The 11,857-nt window shown below is 32.6% G+C and overlaps 1 protein-coding gene and 1 long non-coding RNA gene across 9 annotated transcripts; one reads left to right on the top strand and one right to left on the bottom strand.

The window, feature by feature from the left end:
- Positions 1,254–2,458, top strand: LOC104724917 (BOI-related E3 ubiquitin-protein ligase 1). The gene is made up of 2 exons (XM_010443487.2): positions 1,254–1,392; positions 1,479–2,458. The coding sequence occupies exons 1-2, from the start codon at positions 1,337–1,339 to the stop codon at positions 2,311–2,313; spliced, it is 891 nt and encodes a 296-aa protein (XP_010441789.1). The 5' UTR covers positions 1,254–1,336; the 3' UTR covers positions 2,314–2,458.
- LOC104724916 lies at positions 5,355–7,158 on the bottom strand. Of its 8 annotated transcripts, XR_002033836.1 has the most exons (6): positions 6,905–7,158; positions 6,716–6,813; positions 6,551–6,613; positions 5,954–6,158; positions 5,785–5,833; positions 5,641–5,694 (listed from the first exon to the last, which is right to left on the bottom strand). It is a non-coding gene; the product is annotated as an uncharacterized LOC104724916 (long non-coding RNA). The 8 variants fall into 8 exon arrangements; XR_002033835.1 differs by having other exon boundaries at positions 5,355–5,694; positions 5,779–6,158; XR_002033833.1 differs by having other exon boundaries at positions 5,355–5,689; positions 5,785–6,158.

Raw genomic sequence — 11,857 nt, 5'->3', positions numbered from 1 at the left:
TTGGTGCTCATTGTGGTTGATAGTTATCTCGATCTATCTTTGTGCTCTAAAAAGCTCGGTTTTTATCAAGAGGTCTTGGTTTTACAGATCTGTTTAGATCTAATTATATTTTGAAGGCTTCTACATAGACGATATTGGACGATGTTATCTTCATCGCTACATCTGAGAGCGTATTTTAGAAAAGACTTTGATTATGCTTTGGAAAGATTAGCTTTGATCATAATAGGAAGTGGTTGATGTTAACTTCAAATTGGTCGTACGCATCTTTAGTAAATCTTATCTGCAAGTGGTTTATGAAAAGAGCTTTTTCTTTTCTTAAATTTAGTGTGTTGTGTGGGTTAGGTCTTGTTGCCTCTATTTTTAGTTTATAGATTCTTACTTTTTTCGGTTTAAATTTTCTCTATTTAAATTATTTTTTTGTTCGTCGACTAAATTTTTCTCTTTTAGATTTTAGACTTGAAAAATATCAACTTAGATTGTATTTCACAATTTACCCTTCTAAATGAATATTATCAGTTGACAAAACAGAAAAAAAAAACACGGTGGAATCTTTTCGGTAATAGCGTGATGTAGCAAGCGTGGAGAGGAATTAACACATCGCATATGCGACGTGCATGCTTCTGATTTTTTTTTTTTTTATTTATTCTACGAGTACATTTTAGAAAACTTGTTTTACGAAAGTGCCCCTTAAGATTTGTATTATGACATATACTGACCAATCATATCATTGTTTAATGTTTTATTTTATTTTAATATATTATTCCTTTTTTTTGGTTTAGTCAAAAGAAAACTGAAAAAGGCATTTTTAACTATTTTAGTAAATGATTCATAATTTTCATGTTAGTCAAAACAAACCGTCAAAACCACAAGAAATTTTTTAAATTTAGCTAGATTGTATTTCCTTATGACATAAATAGCATTTATGCTAAAATTCTTATGCACGGGAAAAACAGATATACAGCTTTTCTCTTTCTTTAAAACATTATTAACAAAAAAACAAATCAATTCTAAATTTTACAAAATTAGGAATATAAAAAATATTAATACCATATATCACTACAAGTCAAAGTCACATGTGCTGGTGTTTGTTAAGATATCTGATAATTCTATATATATAAAAAAGGAAATGTAAATATCCCTAAATTTTAAAAATGTAAAATAAGAAAAAAAAGACTCTTTCTAGAAACAATCTTTTTTTTTTTTTAATTTTCATTTTTGACTTTTTCTCTCTCTTCCTTAAATAAAAAGCCTCCCTCTATACATTTCTTCACCAGTCTTCTTCTTCTTCTTCCTCTTCCCCTCTAAACTCTCTCTAACCTTTAAGAAAACGTTATCAATGGCTGTTGAAGCTAGACACATGAATCTCTTCTCTTCTCAGTATATCACCAACAGGTAAATAATCTCATTCTCTCTCTCTCTCTCTCCACACGATTACTCTTTTTTTTTTTGCAGTTTTTTATTTTTGTTTTGTTTTGCAGAGAATGTGTTAAATCACAAATGAACAACAACGGCGGCGGAGGTGGTTTTCCGGTAACAATCGGTGATCAGAACTTACAGTACCAATTACAAAATGATCTCACAAATTACAGTTTCAACCAATCTACAAAACGCCAGAGAGACGCAACAACAACGTTCGATAACACTCCATCTGAAATCGCGTCTCAGAAACGCAGATCGATCTCCGAGTTTTCTCCGTCGTCACTGATCGACGCGGAGCTCGTCTCTCAGATCCAACAGCAAAATTCGGAGATCGACAGGTTCGTCGCGCAGCAAACGGAAACGCTGAGGATCGAGTTGGAAGCGAGACAGAGAACGCAAACGCGGATGTTAGCGTCCGCGGTACAAAACGCGATTTTAAAAAACTTGAAAGCCAAAGACGAAGAGATCGTAAGAGTTGGGAAGCTAAACTGGGTTTTACAAGAACGCGTGAAGAGTCTCTACGTTGAGAATCAGATCTGGCGTGATTTGGCTCAGACTAATGAAGCTACTGCTAATAATCTCAGATCAAATCTTGAACAAGTTCTTGCTCAAGTCGATGATTTGGATTTGGCTCGTCGTCCTTTGGTGGTGGCTGAAGATGACGCTGAGTCCAGCTGTGGAAGCTGCTGCGACGGAGAGAAGAATGTAACGGTAACGGAAACGGTTGTTAACGGAGGGTGTAGACGGTGCGGTGAATTAACGGCGAGTGTGTTGGTGTTGCCTTGTCGTCATTTGTGTTTGTGTACGGTTTGTGGATCGTCGGCGTTGTTACAAAAGTGTCCTGTTTGTGATATGGTCATGAATGCTAGTGTACATGTTAACATGTCATCATGACCATTTTTTTATTTTATTTTATTTGTTTAATTTTTTAAGTTTTTTTTTTTAAGTTTTAAACTTAAGGATTAAAGAGTAAAAATAGGATAAAAAGAAAGAAATATGACTCTTTTTGACTTTTTTTTAAAAATATTGATTTGATTCATTTGTTTTGTAGTTTTGTTTATTTTTGGTAATTCTTTTTTTTTTTTGTTTCCTTCATTCGTACGGAAGTTTATACAATCATATATAGTAGATAACTAAATATTTGTGTTTTTGAATTAATGTGACCTCTTTGAAAGGATTGTTGTAACCGTGCGAAATAAAAAAAAAGGATATGTTAGGATTTTACGACCATTAAACTAAAAAAGTTTGATTAGGTTTTAGAGTCAAAGAATGTTACGATTCTTGTAAGTTTTTATCATTAATTCAACTTATGGAACTGCTTAATGACTTAACACCATATATACAGTTACATATATTGTGATGGTGCGACATAATCTTGTACAGAATAAAACATATTTTTTTGTGTTTTTTTTAATCATGTAGATTGTATATATTCGTGGAAAAACTAAGGAATATGTAGTATGTAATATGTAAATTGTATGTCCAATTACACTGCATTTTTGTGAATGATGATGAATACTATAATTTGTGGTGTGTACGTGCTCATGCTTCGGAACGCACTAAACAAAATTTACCCTACACGGCTACACGTTTCAGTGTTAGTTAGTGTCTTGTTGCAACAATATTAACAGTGTACATTAAGCACGAAAATAGTAGTTCTTAATTTTGTGGTCCTAGTTTTTTGTTTAAATTGCGATGCAATCTTACGGGTTTGGTTTAAAGCTTAATCTACATCCTTAATTAGTCCCTACTTTTTTTCTTCCTAGTTAGAATTTGAAAACGAAATCATGTATATCCGTTTTCTTAATCTGTTGTCATTATTATCGTCATTGATCGTCATGAATGTTACTATTATAAAAATACTCTTTGGTTAATTGTTTTTCCTGGAAACTTCAGAAGTGGAAGCCAAAAATGGAAGTTGCAAAAGACGACATAATAATTGAATGAGGGGAAAGACATCTTATAGAGTCCCTCCAAAACATGTGAGGTGGTCCTTGGCCTTTTACTTCTCCTCTAGCCAAAGCAATTTACATATAACAAATTGAAAAACAGAAAACAAATTTGTTATAAATTTCCTTGAATTTGGAAAATATTGAAGATAAAATACTTTTACTTATCTGACATTTTCTTAGTTATTCATTACTTGAAAAAATTAGAATATTACTACATTGCAATATTAAAATTTCATTATTTATGTTTGGTACAATTTCCTAGTCAGATTTGGTTTCACATTGTTTTGTATTGTTTGTAAAAGTTGATGTTCTAACAAGTTTTCTTATATCTTATTGGCTAAATTTTGGATTCGATTACTCCTTGTTATGTATAATTATATAATGTGTCTGCTTAACTATATATTAATATTATTAAGAATGTTATAAAAAAAAAAATTTAGGATCCTTAATTTTTCGATTATGTTTGATATTTACTCAAAAGTGTCAGAGGGAAACATTTTCACTCAAAGTGTCATCAACACCTCTACGAAGAAACACAAAATTCATAATTTTCTTGTGTCCATTAATTGTTGTTCTTTCAAAATTCGAATTTCAATGCTACCCAAAAAACAGTTTCCCCACTAAAGGTTATGTAACTATGTCGCAATCACTAATAATGAAATTGTCCAGTGACGTTTAATATAACAAAAAATGTTTGTATATTAATTTGTTTTTTCTAAGAAGAATCAAATTTCGCTATCCCAACTAATATATAAGAAAAAAGTATAAATGAAAACGTCAGAAAAAGCAATAGTCTGAATTTTTTGATACCTTCCACGACATTTTGCAATTCAAAGTCATTATTATTTGTCGTGTTACAAACTTTAAAATTTTGGCGTCGTATCTTGTGCAGTACATATAGACAAAACAAAGACCACATAACTTTTTTAGATAACCAGATTCAATAATAAAATAAATGTTATTCAAATATACCATTTAAGTGTGCATATCAGAACGCAGAACGATGAATACGAAGTGTGAATTCACGATTTACGATGATTGCGTCCAAGAAACGTTACAATGTCGCTATCCAAAATTTATATTTTCCTCCTCATAATGCGTCCAACAACTTTTTTTCGTAGTGATGACATTTCGCGATACTATTTGGTTAGATGATGATCCACATGCTTTCACATATCTTGACTGAAACCATATTCTTTTTCTTTAAAACAAACATTTGATCTTAACTAACGATAATTATCTTCTCTATTCAGTTTAATATGAATATTATTTGTTGAACAAAAGAATCTAAATTTGTGAGAAAATGTTATAGGTTATTAATATTGAAGTGGTTTGGAAATGTTCTTAATTTTATGAAGTTTAGGGTAGTTTTTTTTTTGACAATCAAAGTTTAGGGTAGTTTATATTGATGTGTAGCCTATACAAAATCTGAGTTGTATAGTTTGCAAGATAAACCAACACAAACTCTAAGATTTCACTATATAAGGGAAGCTAGGGTCAAAGAAGGATACGCCCAGTACGAGAAAATAGACAAATAGCGACTGCACTATTAGTCACTATTTAGTCGCTAAACGTTGTGTTACGACTAAATAATGACTAAAACCATTAGTCGTAAATCGAGAGTCACTAAAATAATTAATCGTAAAATTAGTCGCCAAATAGCGACTACATTACGACTATTTTGCATAGTCGTAAATTTAGTCGTAATGTAGTCACTAAATCTAGCGACTACACTACGACTATTTTACGACTACGCAATATAGTCATAATGTAGACACAAAATTTAGTGACTAATTGACAACTAATTTACTATTATGTATTTAAACAATATTGTATTTATACAGCATTATATATATATATATTTATTAATTATTTTTACATATATGTAAGTTATTGAATAACAGTTTGTTATTGGAATGAATTGATATTAAAAATAAAAAATACTATATTTATTATTATGAAACCATGATATATTTTAAAAAACTGTATTATAAAATAAAACTAAAAACATAATTAAAAATAAAAATACATCGTACTACTAAAAAAAAAAGTAAATATTGGAGGTATCATGGAGGAAATGCAGAAACATCAAAGGTTAATGGCTGAGCTTGAAGCTATGGAAAAGGAGGTTGCTTTGCTTTCCCCATATGAGAAGTGTTTTGCTTTTGAGATGAATGTTAAAGATTTTGACCAGACGCAAACCGTAGAGACCGAGACAAGGAGAAAGGAAGCTGAGCTGATGGAAGCATCTCTTAAGGAACTTAAGGCGAGGGAGAATGAACTCAGGTTGCTTAATGACACCATCAGAGAGAAATCAGCTAAACTGGAGAAGAAAGAAGTTTTCTTACATATACCTAAACTGGATTTAACAAACACAAACGAGGGAGAATGACCTCAGGCTGCTTACATATACCTTGAAGCGAGGGAGAATGAGCTTAGGTCGCTCACATATACCTCCTAAACTGGATTTAACAAACCCAAAAACCCAAACCACTTTGGTTAACAACTTTGATTCTATATGGTCACATGAACTCTCTTATGAACTGGATTCCCTTGGACTTAGTGAAAACGCAAGAGCATACCTTAGCCTTGGAGTGCCCAACATGAGAAGGACGGAATAGAAATTGCCTATTCAGGTTACTGACTTCAATAGTGTCCATGTCAAATTGATAGGAAGCGGACTCTCTAGCCAAGAGTTTCAAGGTATTGTTTAGTAACACAGTATAACTATAAAAACAAAAAACCTAACCTTGTGGCCTAGCATTTTCTGGCTCTCTTATCCATTTTCTTCAACCAAAAAAAAGAAAGAATGAAAATAAGAACAACAACACAATAGAAACAAAGTTTAAGCAGGCTCATAAGAATTGATTAAAAGATAAATAAACTCATAAGCTTATCAACTCTTCATCACTTTAAGTTGCTATATGAGAATAGTATTATTAATACAACATCAATCACACTGTGAAAAGAGTGAATAAAAGAAGCAAAGACCTTGAGAGTGGAAAAGCTTTCAAAAAGCTTCCTACTTAGAAGGTTAAAATTTGCTCAAACACCAACTACAATTTACATTAGCAAACAAATCCAGCATTTTGATTAGAGATTTCACAAGTATACACAAACTCATCATAGAGGTAAAAACAGAGGTGACATCCTAACATCATTCATATTCAGTTACTCACCGTTAAAGTAATGACTCTTCAACACCCTTTTACTTCTGCTCATGCTTCAGCTGCATCTGAGTTCTGAGACAAAAAAAAAAAAAAGCCGAGCACAACTTAACTAAAAACCATAAATTTGAATTATAGCTTCCGGGAGAATGTAATTAGACCCGATGATTTGCTTACGTCAACACAGGATTAAGGGGTAGAAATTATCTCTGATCTTCTTCACGTCACCACCGCTGCAACTCCTCTTAGATCCATAATATCTTACCAAACCAGATCTAAACAAGAGGATGACAAATTAAAAAAAAAAAGTTACTAATCCAATTCAAAATCAAACGAAAATGAGAAGCAAAAGAGAAAAGTAACAACCAAATCGCAAAAAACCACATCTTTACAATTTCTGAAATTTTGTCAACCAATCTTCTTCTCCGTTCTTAATCGTCTCATCTTCACCATGACTAGACCAAGTCGAATATGGGTTTCTCGCATTCGTTGGTGTAGACCCATATTTGAATCTGACAACATCTTCTAAGAAATCTCTCTCTCGCTCTCTCTCTATCTGTGCTGGAACAAGATGAGTGGTGAATGTCGGGTGTGGAGAGATGAAGATATAAATTAGGTTACTAGTGAGTTTTTTTTTTTTTTTTTTTTCTTTAAGTGTGGGAGGTATAAAGTGTAGGGAAAATGACAACCACACCCACTTTCTCCTAAAGTATTGACACTTACACTCACTTTCTACTATCCCTATACTTTTCTTATGTCAAATTATAACTTACACCCTCTAACTAAACTAACCTTCTCTTTCTATTTTTTTTTTTCCTTCTCATCTCTCTCTCTAACTTTTCTCTTTCTTTTCTAATATTTTTTTTTTTAACATTTATTTTTCATTTTCATTACTAAATTTTAAGTTTAGTAACTTTAGTTGGTGATAAACATACTAAATTTTAAGTTTAGTAACTTTAGTTGTTGACAAACAAAAAAAAGTTAACCTTATACCCTAAATATTAAATCCTAACACCACATAGACACTAAATCCATATAAGCCCAAAAACGTAAACCTTATACCCTAAATCTTAAATCCTAAACCCTAAACCATACACCTTGAACCCTAAATCCTAAACCATGAATTAAAAATATAGACACATCATCCACATACCTAAACCTAAACTTTTAACCTTAACCCCTAAATCCTACACCTTGAACCTTAGACAATACAACTTGAACTCAAAACATAGACATTGAATCTATATACCATCTAAAGTCTAAACCCTAAACTATGGTGATGTTTGAACATGCAACAAACTTGTCAATAAATTTCATCTGGATTGCTTGTCCACGTGGTCAGAGTTTGGTGGATAGGCTTAGAGATTAATAATGACCATGTTTGTTGTGTAGTATGCTTCTAGTGACACTTCTAAGTTCTAATATCTCTAATTCTAGCTTAAAAATAGTACAAAAATATTTGGCTAAAAGACATCTAAGTGGCTAAACTATAGTGATGTTTGAACATGCAACAAACTTGTCAATAAATTTCATCTGGATTGCTTGTCCACGTGGTCAGAGTTTGGTGGATAGGCTTAGAGATTAATAATGACTATGTTTGTTGTGTACTATGCTTCTAGTGACACTTCTAAGTTCTAATATCTCTAATTCTAGCTTAAAAATAGTACAAAAACATTTGGCTAAAAGACATCTAAGTGGCTAAACTATAGTGATGTTTGAACATGCAACAAACTTGTCAATAAATTTCATCTGGATTGCTTGTCCACGTGGTCAGAATTTGGTGGATAGGCTTTGAGATTAATAATGACCATGTTTATTGTGTAGTATGCTTCTAGTGACACTTCTAAGTTCTAATATACCTACTTCTAGCTGAAAAATAGTACAAAAACATTTAGCTAAAAGAAATCTATGTGGCTAATTTATCTTGGACAAATTTCTGCTCATGTAAAGAATGAGCAAGATATTATAAGATAAGTATCCATAACTACTAATCCACATGATTGATATTCAATGTTCTAAATAAATCAATGTTGTTAATTTTTATTTTGTTTATTAACCACTTATGAGTGTATATGTTTCTGGACCAACACAAAATATGAAGCAAGGAGCTCATGGTGTCTATGGATTTAATTGTGTGGATGTTGTATGATGATTCTTTGGTCTGTCTACATTGGTATCCACAAAAAAATATCCACATGATCACATCCATAGCCACCATTCAACTGCTATTCTTCAGCTTAATGTCTAGATATGCTTTGTAAATCCATGGAGACCTATCCATAGTTTTTCTATCCACTAAACTTTTTTTTTTTTTTTAAAGTGAATAATTTTGGTTTTAGGTTCAAGGATTTATGCTCTAGGATTTAAAATTTAGAATTAAAGGGTTTTGTACTTATTTGGTCTATGTTGTGTTATGGATAATATGCTATGGATAAAGATCTAACCAAATTTATGTATGTATATTTTGTATGAATAAACACAAGTAACTATCTATTAACAATAATGCAATTGATTATCCACTTATAATTGAACAAATGTTCAACGACTGATGGATACTGTATAATCTAAAAATTCATAAAAAATATAGCAATATGTATCTTAAAATGTAGAAAATATATAATCATAACATATTTTATATAAATAAATAGAAAATTTGTTTTATGATAACAAATAAATATATTTTACTTTGTTAAAGTGTTAACAACAAAAAAAAAGAGAAAAAGAGAGAAAAGAAGGAGAGAAAGAGAGGTAAGTTGTTAGTAAGGGCAAAAATGTAAAAGGAAAGTGGACACATAAGCAAAAAACTTGGGAAAGTATACCATGAGTGGAAAGTGGGTTTTTGTGACAGAACTCACACCCAAAGTGGGTTTTCATGACATTTTCCCTAAAGTGTAATATATGGCTAATTAAGTGATATGGTAGGTCTGAGAGATTATATGTCTTTAGGTTTTCGAGAAAGAGGGGTCGCCATTTTAGTCGGGAAAGTCATGTTTTTTTTGTAGTGGCCGAAAGAACAAAAAAACATAGAAAAAGCTAGTTGTACTCTCGTGGCAGCTGTAGGGCACAACGCATGGCGCTGTGCAGGAAAAATGCAAGAGCGCATTGCATAGACCATGCGCATAATGTCGTACATAGGGTTTGAAGCAGTGCACAAAACCATGATAAAGGAGCAGAAGCTTCTCTAGGGCATAAGGGCTGAGAACCGAACATGACCTAATCTAGGTTTAAGGTGTCATCATGGCACTTTAATGAGAGTTATACATGGAGGGGAGAGAAGAAAAGTATCTACTCTGTGTTTTCTTTTTCACGTATGTGTTTTCTTCTTCAAGTTCCTTTGTAGTTACTGATGTGTCTGTATTTTATAGGATTTTAACCATAGTTTTTACATTTGTTTTGAGTTTTTTATTGAGTCAAAGTGTGCTTTTAGAGTCTTTATAGTTTTTTCTGAGTATGTACATGTGTTAGGTTACTTTGGAAGGAAACTGAGTGTTTTGGGATAAAACACTACAAGAAATGTGAGTATTAATAACACTACAAGATATCGTTTTTTTGTTTTCCGCAATAAAAGAGATAGACGCTACTTTTTAATAGCGGTTGTATATTAGTTATGCTATTAAAAGTGTGTGGGGTTAGAAAGTGTGATTTTTTTATTTTTTTTTAACTATGTACTTATTTTTAATTGCACCTGAGTTTCTTTTGTCTTATCTTATGTTTAAACGGGATTTCATTTTTTTGTTCCCCGCGTGTTAAAAATTTTGGCCTCACACTAAAAACTAAAACACTTAGGCAAAATTAAAAAAAAAACCTTTCAGTCTCTCTCTCTCTCTCTCTCTCTCTCTCTCTCTCTCTCTCTCTCTCTCTCTCTCTCACTCTCTCTCTCTCTCTCTCTCACTCACTGCATATCGTGGTCGTCGCCGTGTGGATTTCTCAGCTGTTGTCGATCTCGTCGTTGTCTTCTCTTCGTCGGTTCTTGAGGTACCCCGTGATTTCTCAGCTGTTTACGATCCCTTTGTTTCTTGTATCGATTTAGGGTTCCTTCTAATAACCTATTTCCGAATAATTTTTTCTGGGTTTAGGTTTTTGTATCAATTTAGGGTTCTTGTAATGACCCATATTCGATTAAATTTTTTGGGTTTTGTATCGATTTTAGGTTTTGCAACTGGAGATATGATTTTCACAGGTAGCTCTTTGTGTCAGAATTCAAGGAGTTGAAGGTATTAATCATTGTTTGTCTGAATTTTCTTCTTATTTACAAAATATTCTTTGTCTGAATGTTCTTTGTAAATTTTGTTTACAGATTCTACCAATCTTTTGTCAAAGAAGACTTTTTCTGAATCGTAAGATTGTGAATCCTTTCTCCCAGTGTTCATATACTGTTGTTCTTTAATGTTAGCTAGTTATTTGAGTGTCTGATCAATTGGCTTTATATATTTGGTGGAGGAGCTGAGTTGTGTTTACTATGGAGAATTCATGGGTTTGGTTACCTAGGTATGAAACTCTCGGTCATATTATTATAATTTTAAATTAATAGTGTGTATGTGAGTTATATTGATAGTTGGACTTCATTGTTTTACTTACAGGAATAGCAGTGAGTATGTTGAAGGGGCAAATAAGTTTGTGAATGCTTCATCAATGGGTTATCCTACTGAGATTTTATGTCCGTGTATCGATTGTCGTAATGTTAGTCATCAACCGGTAGATGCAGTAGTAGATTATTTAGTGATTAGGGGGATGGATCATAAATACAAGAGGAAAGTAGTGTGGAGTATACATGGAGACACAAGTGAAGATAAGAATGAGAATGGTCAGAGTTCTGGATTGGATGCTTATGCGTTGTTTAGGTCAGCTTTCAGTGATGATGGGGATAGTCCACAGTCAGAGAAGCCTAATGGATCTCAGTTTGATAATGGTGAAACTGCAGAAGATTCTGAGTTTTGTAAGAAGTTGAATGAAGCTAAAACACCACTGTATTCGAGATGTCACAATTACACCAAAGTCTCTGCAATTATGGGCCTCTACTGCATCAAGGTGAAGAGTGGGATGTTAGAAAACTTCTTTGACCAGCTTCTGACGATGGTCCACGACATGCTGCCTGATGACAACGTACTTCCAAAGTCAACAAATGAGTTGAAAAGGTTCTTGAAGGTATTTGGATTTGGCTATGATGTCATACACGCATGCAAAACGATTTCATTCTTTATAGGAAGCAATAAGAAAAGATGGAAACCTGTCCAAGATGTAGTTTTTCAAGATGGGAAATCGATAAACAGACTGATACTGTGAAGGATGGAATACCTGCCAAGGTCCTTCGATATTTTC

The sequence above is a fragment of the Camelina sativa genome, chromosome 11 (genome assembly GCF_000633955.1).
Source record: "Camelina sativa cultivar DH55 chromosome 11, Cs, whole genome shotgun sequence".
Lineage (NCBI taxonomy): Eukaryota > Viridiplantae > Streptophyta > Magnoliopsida > Brassicales > Brassicaceae > Camelina > Camelina sativa.
The sequence above is the reverse complement of the archived record's forward strand: the minus strand, read 5'-3'. Positions and strand labels throughout refer to the sequence as shown.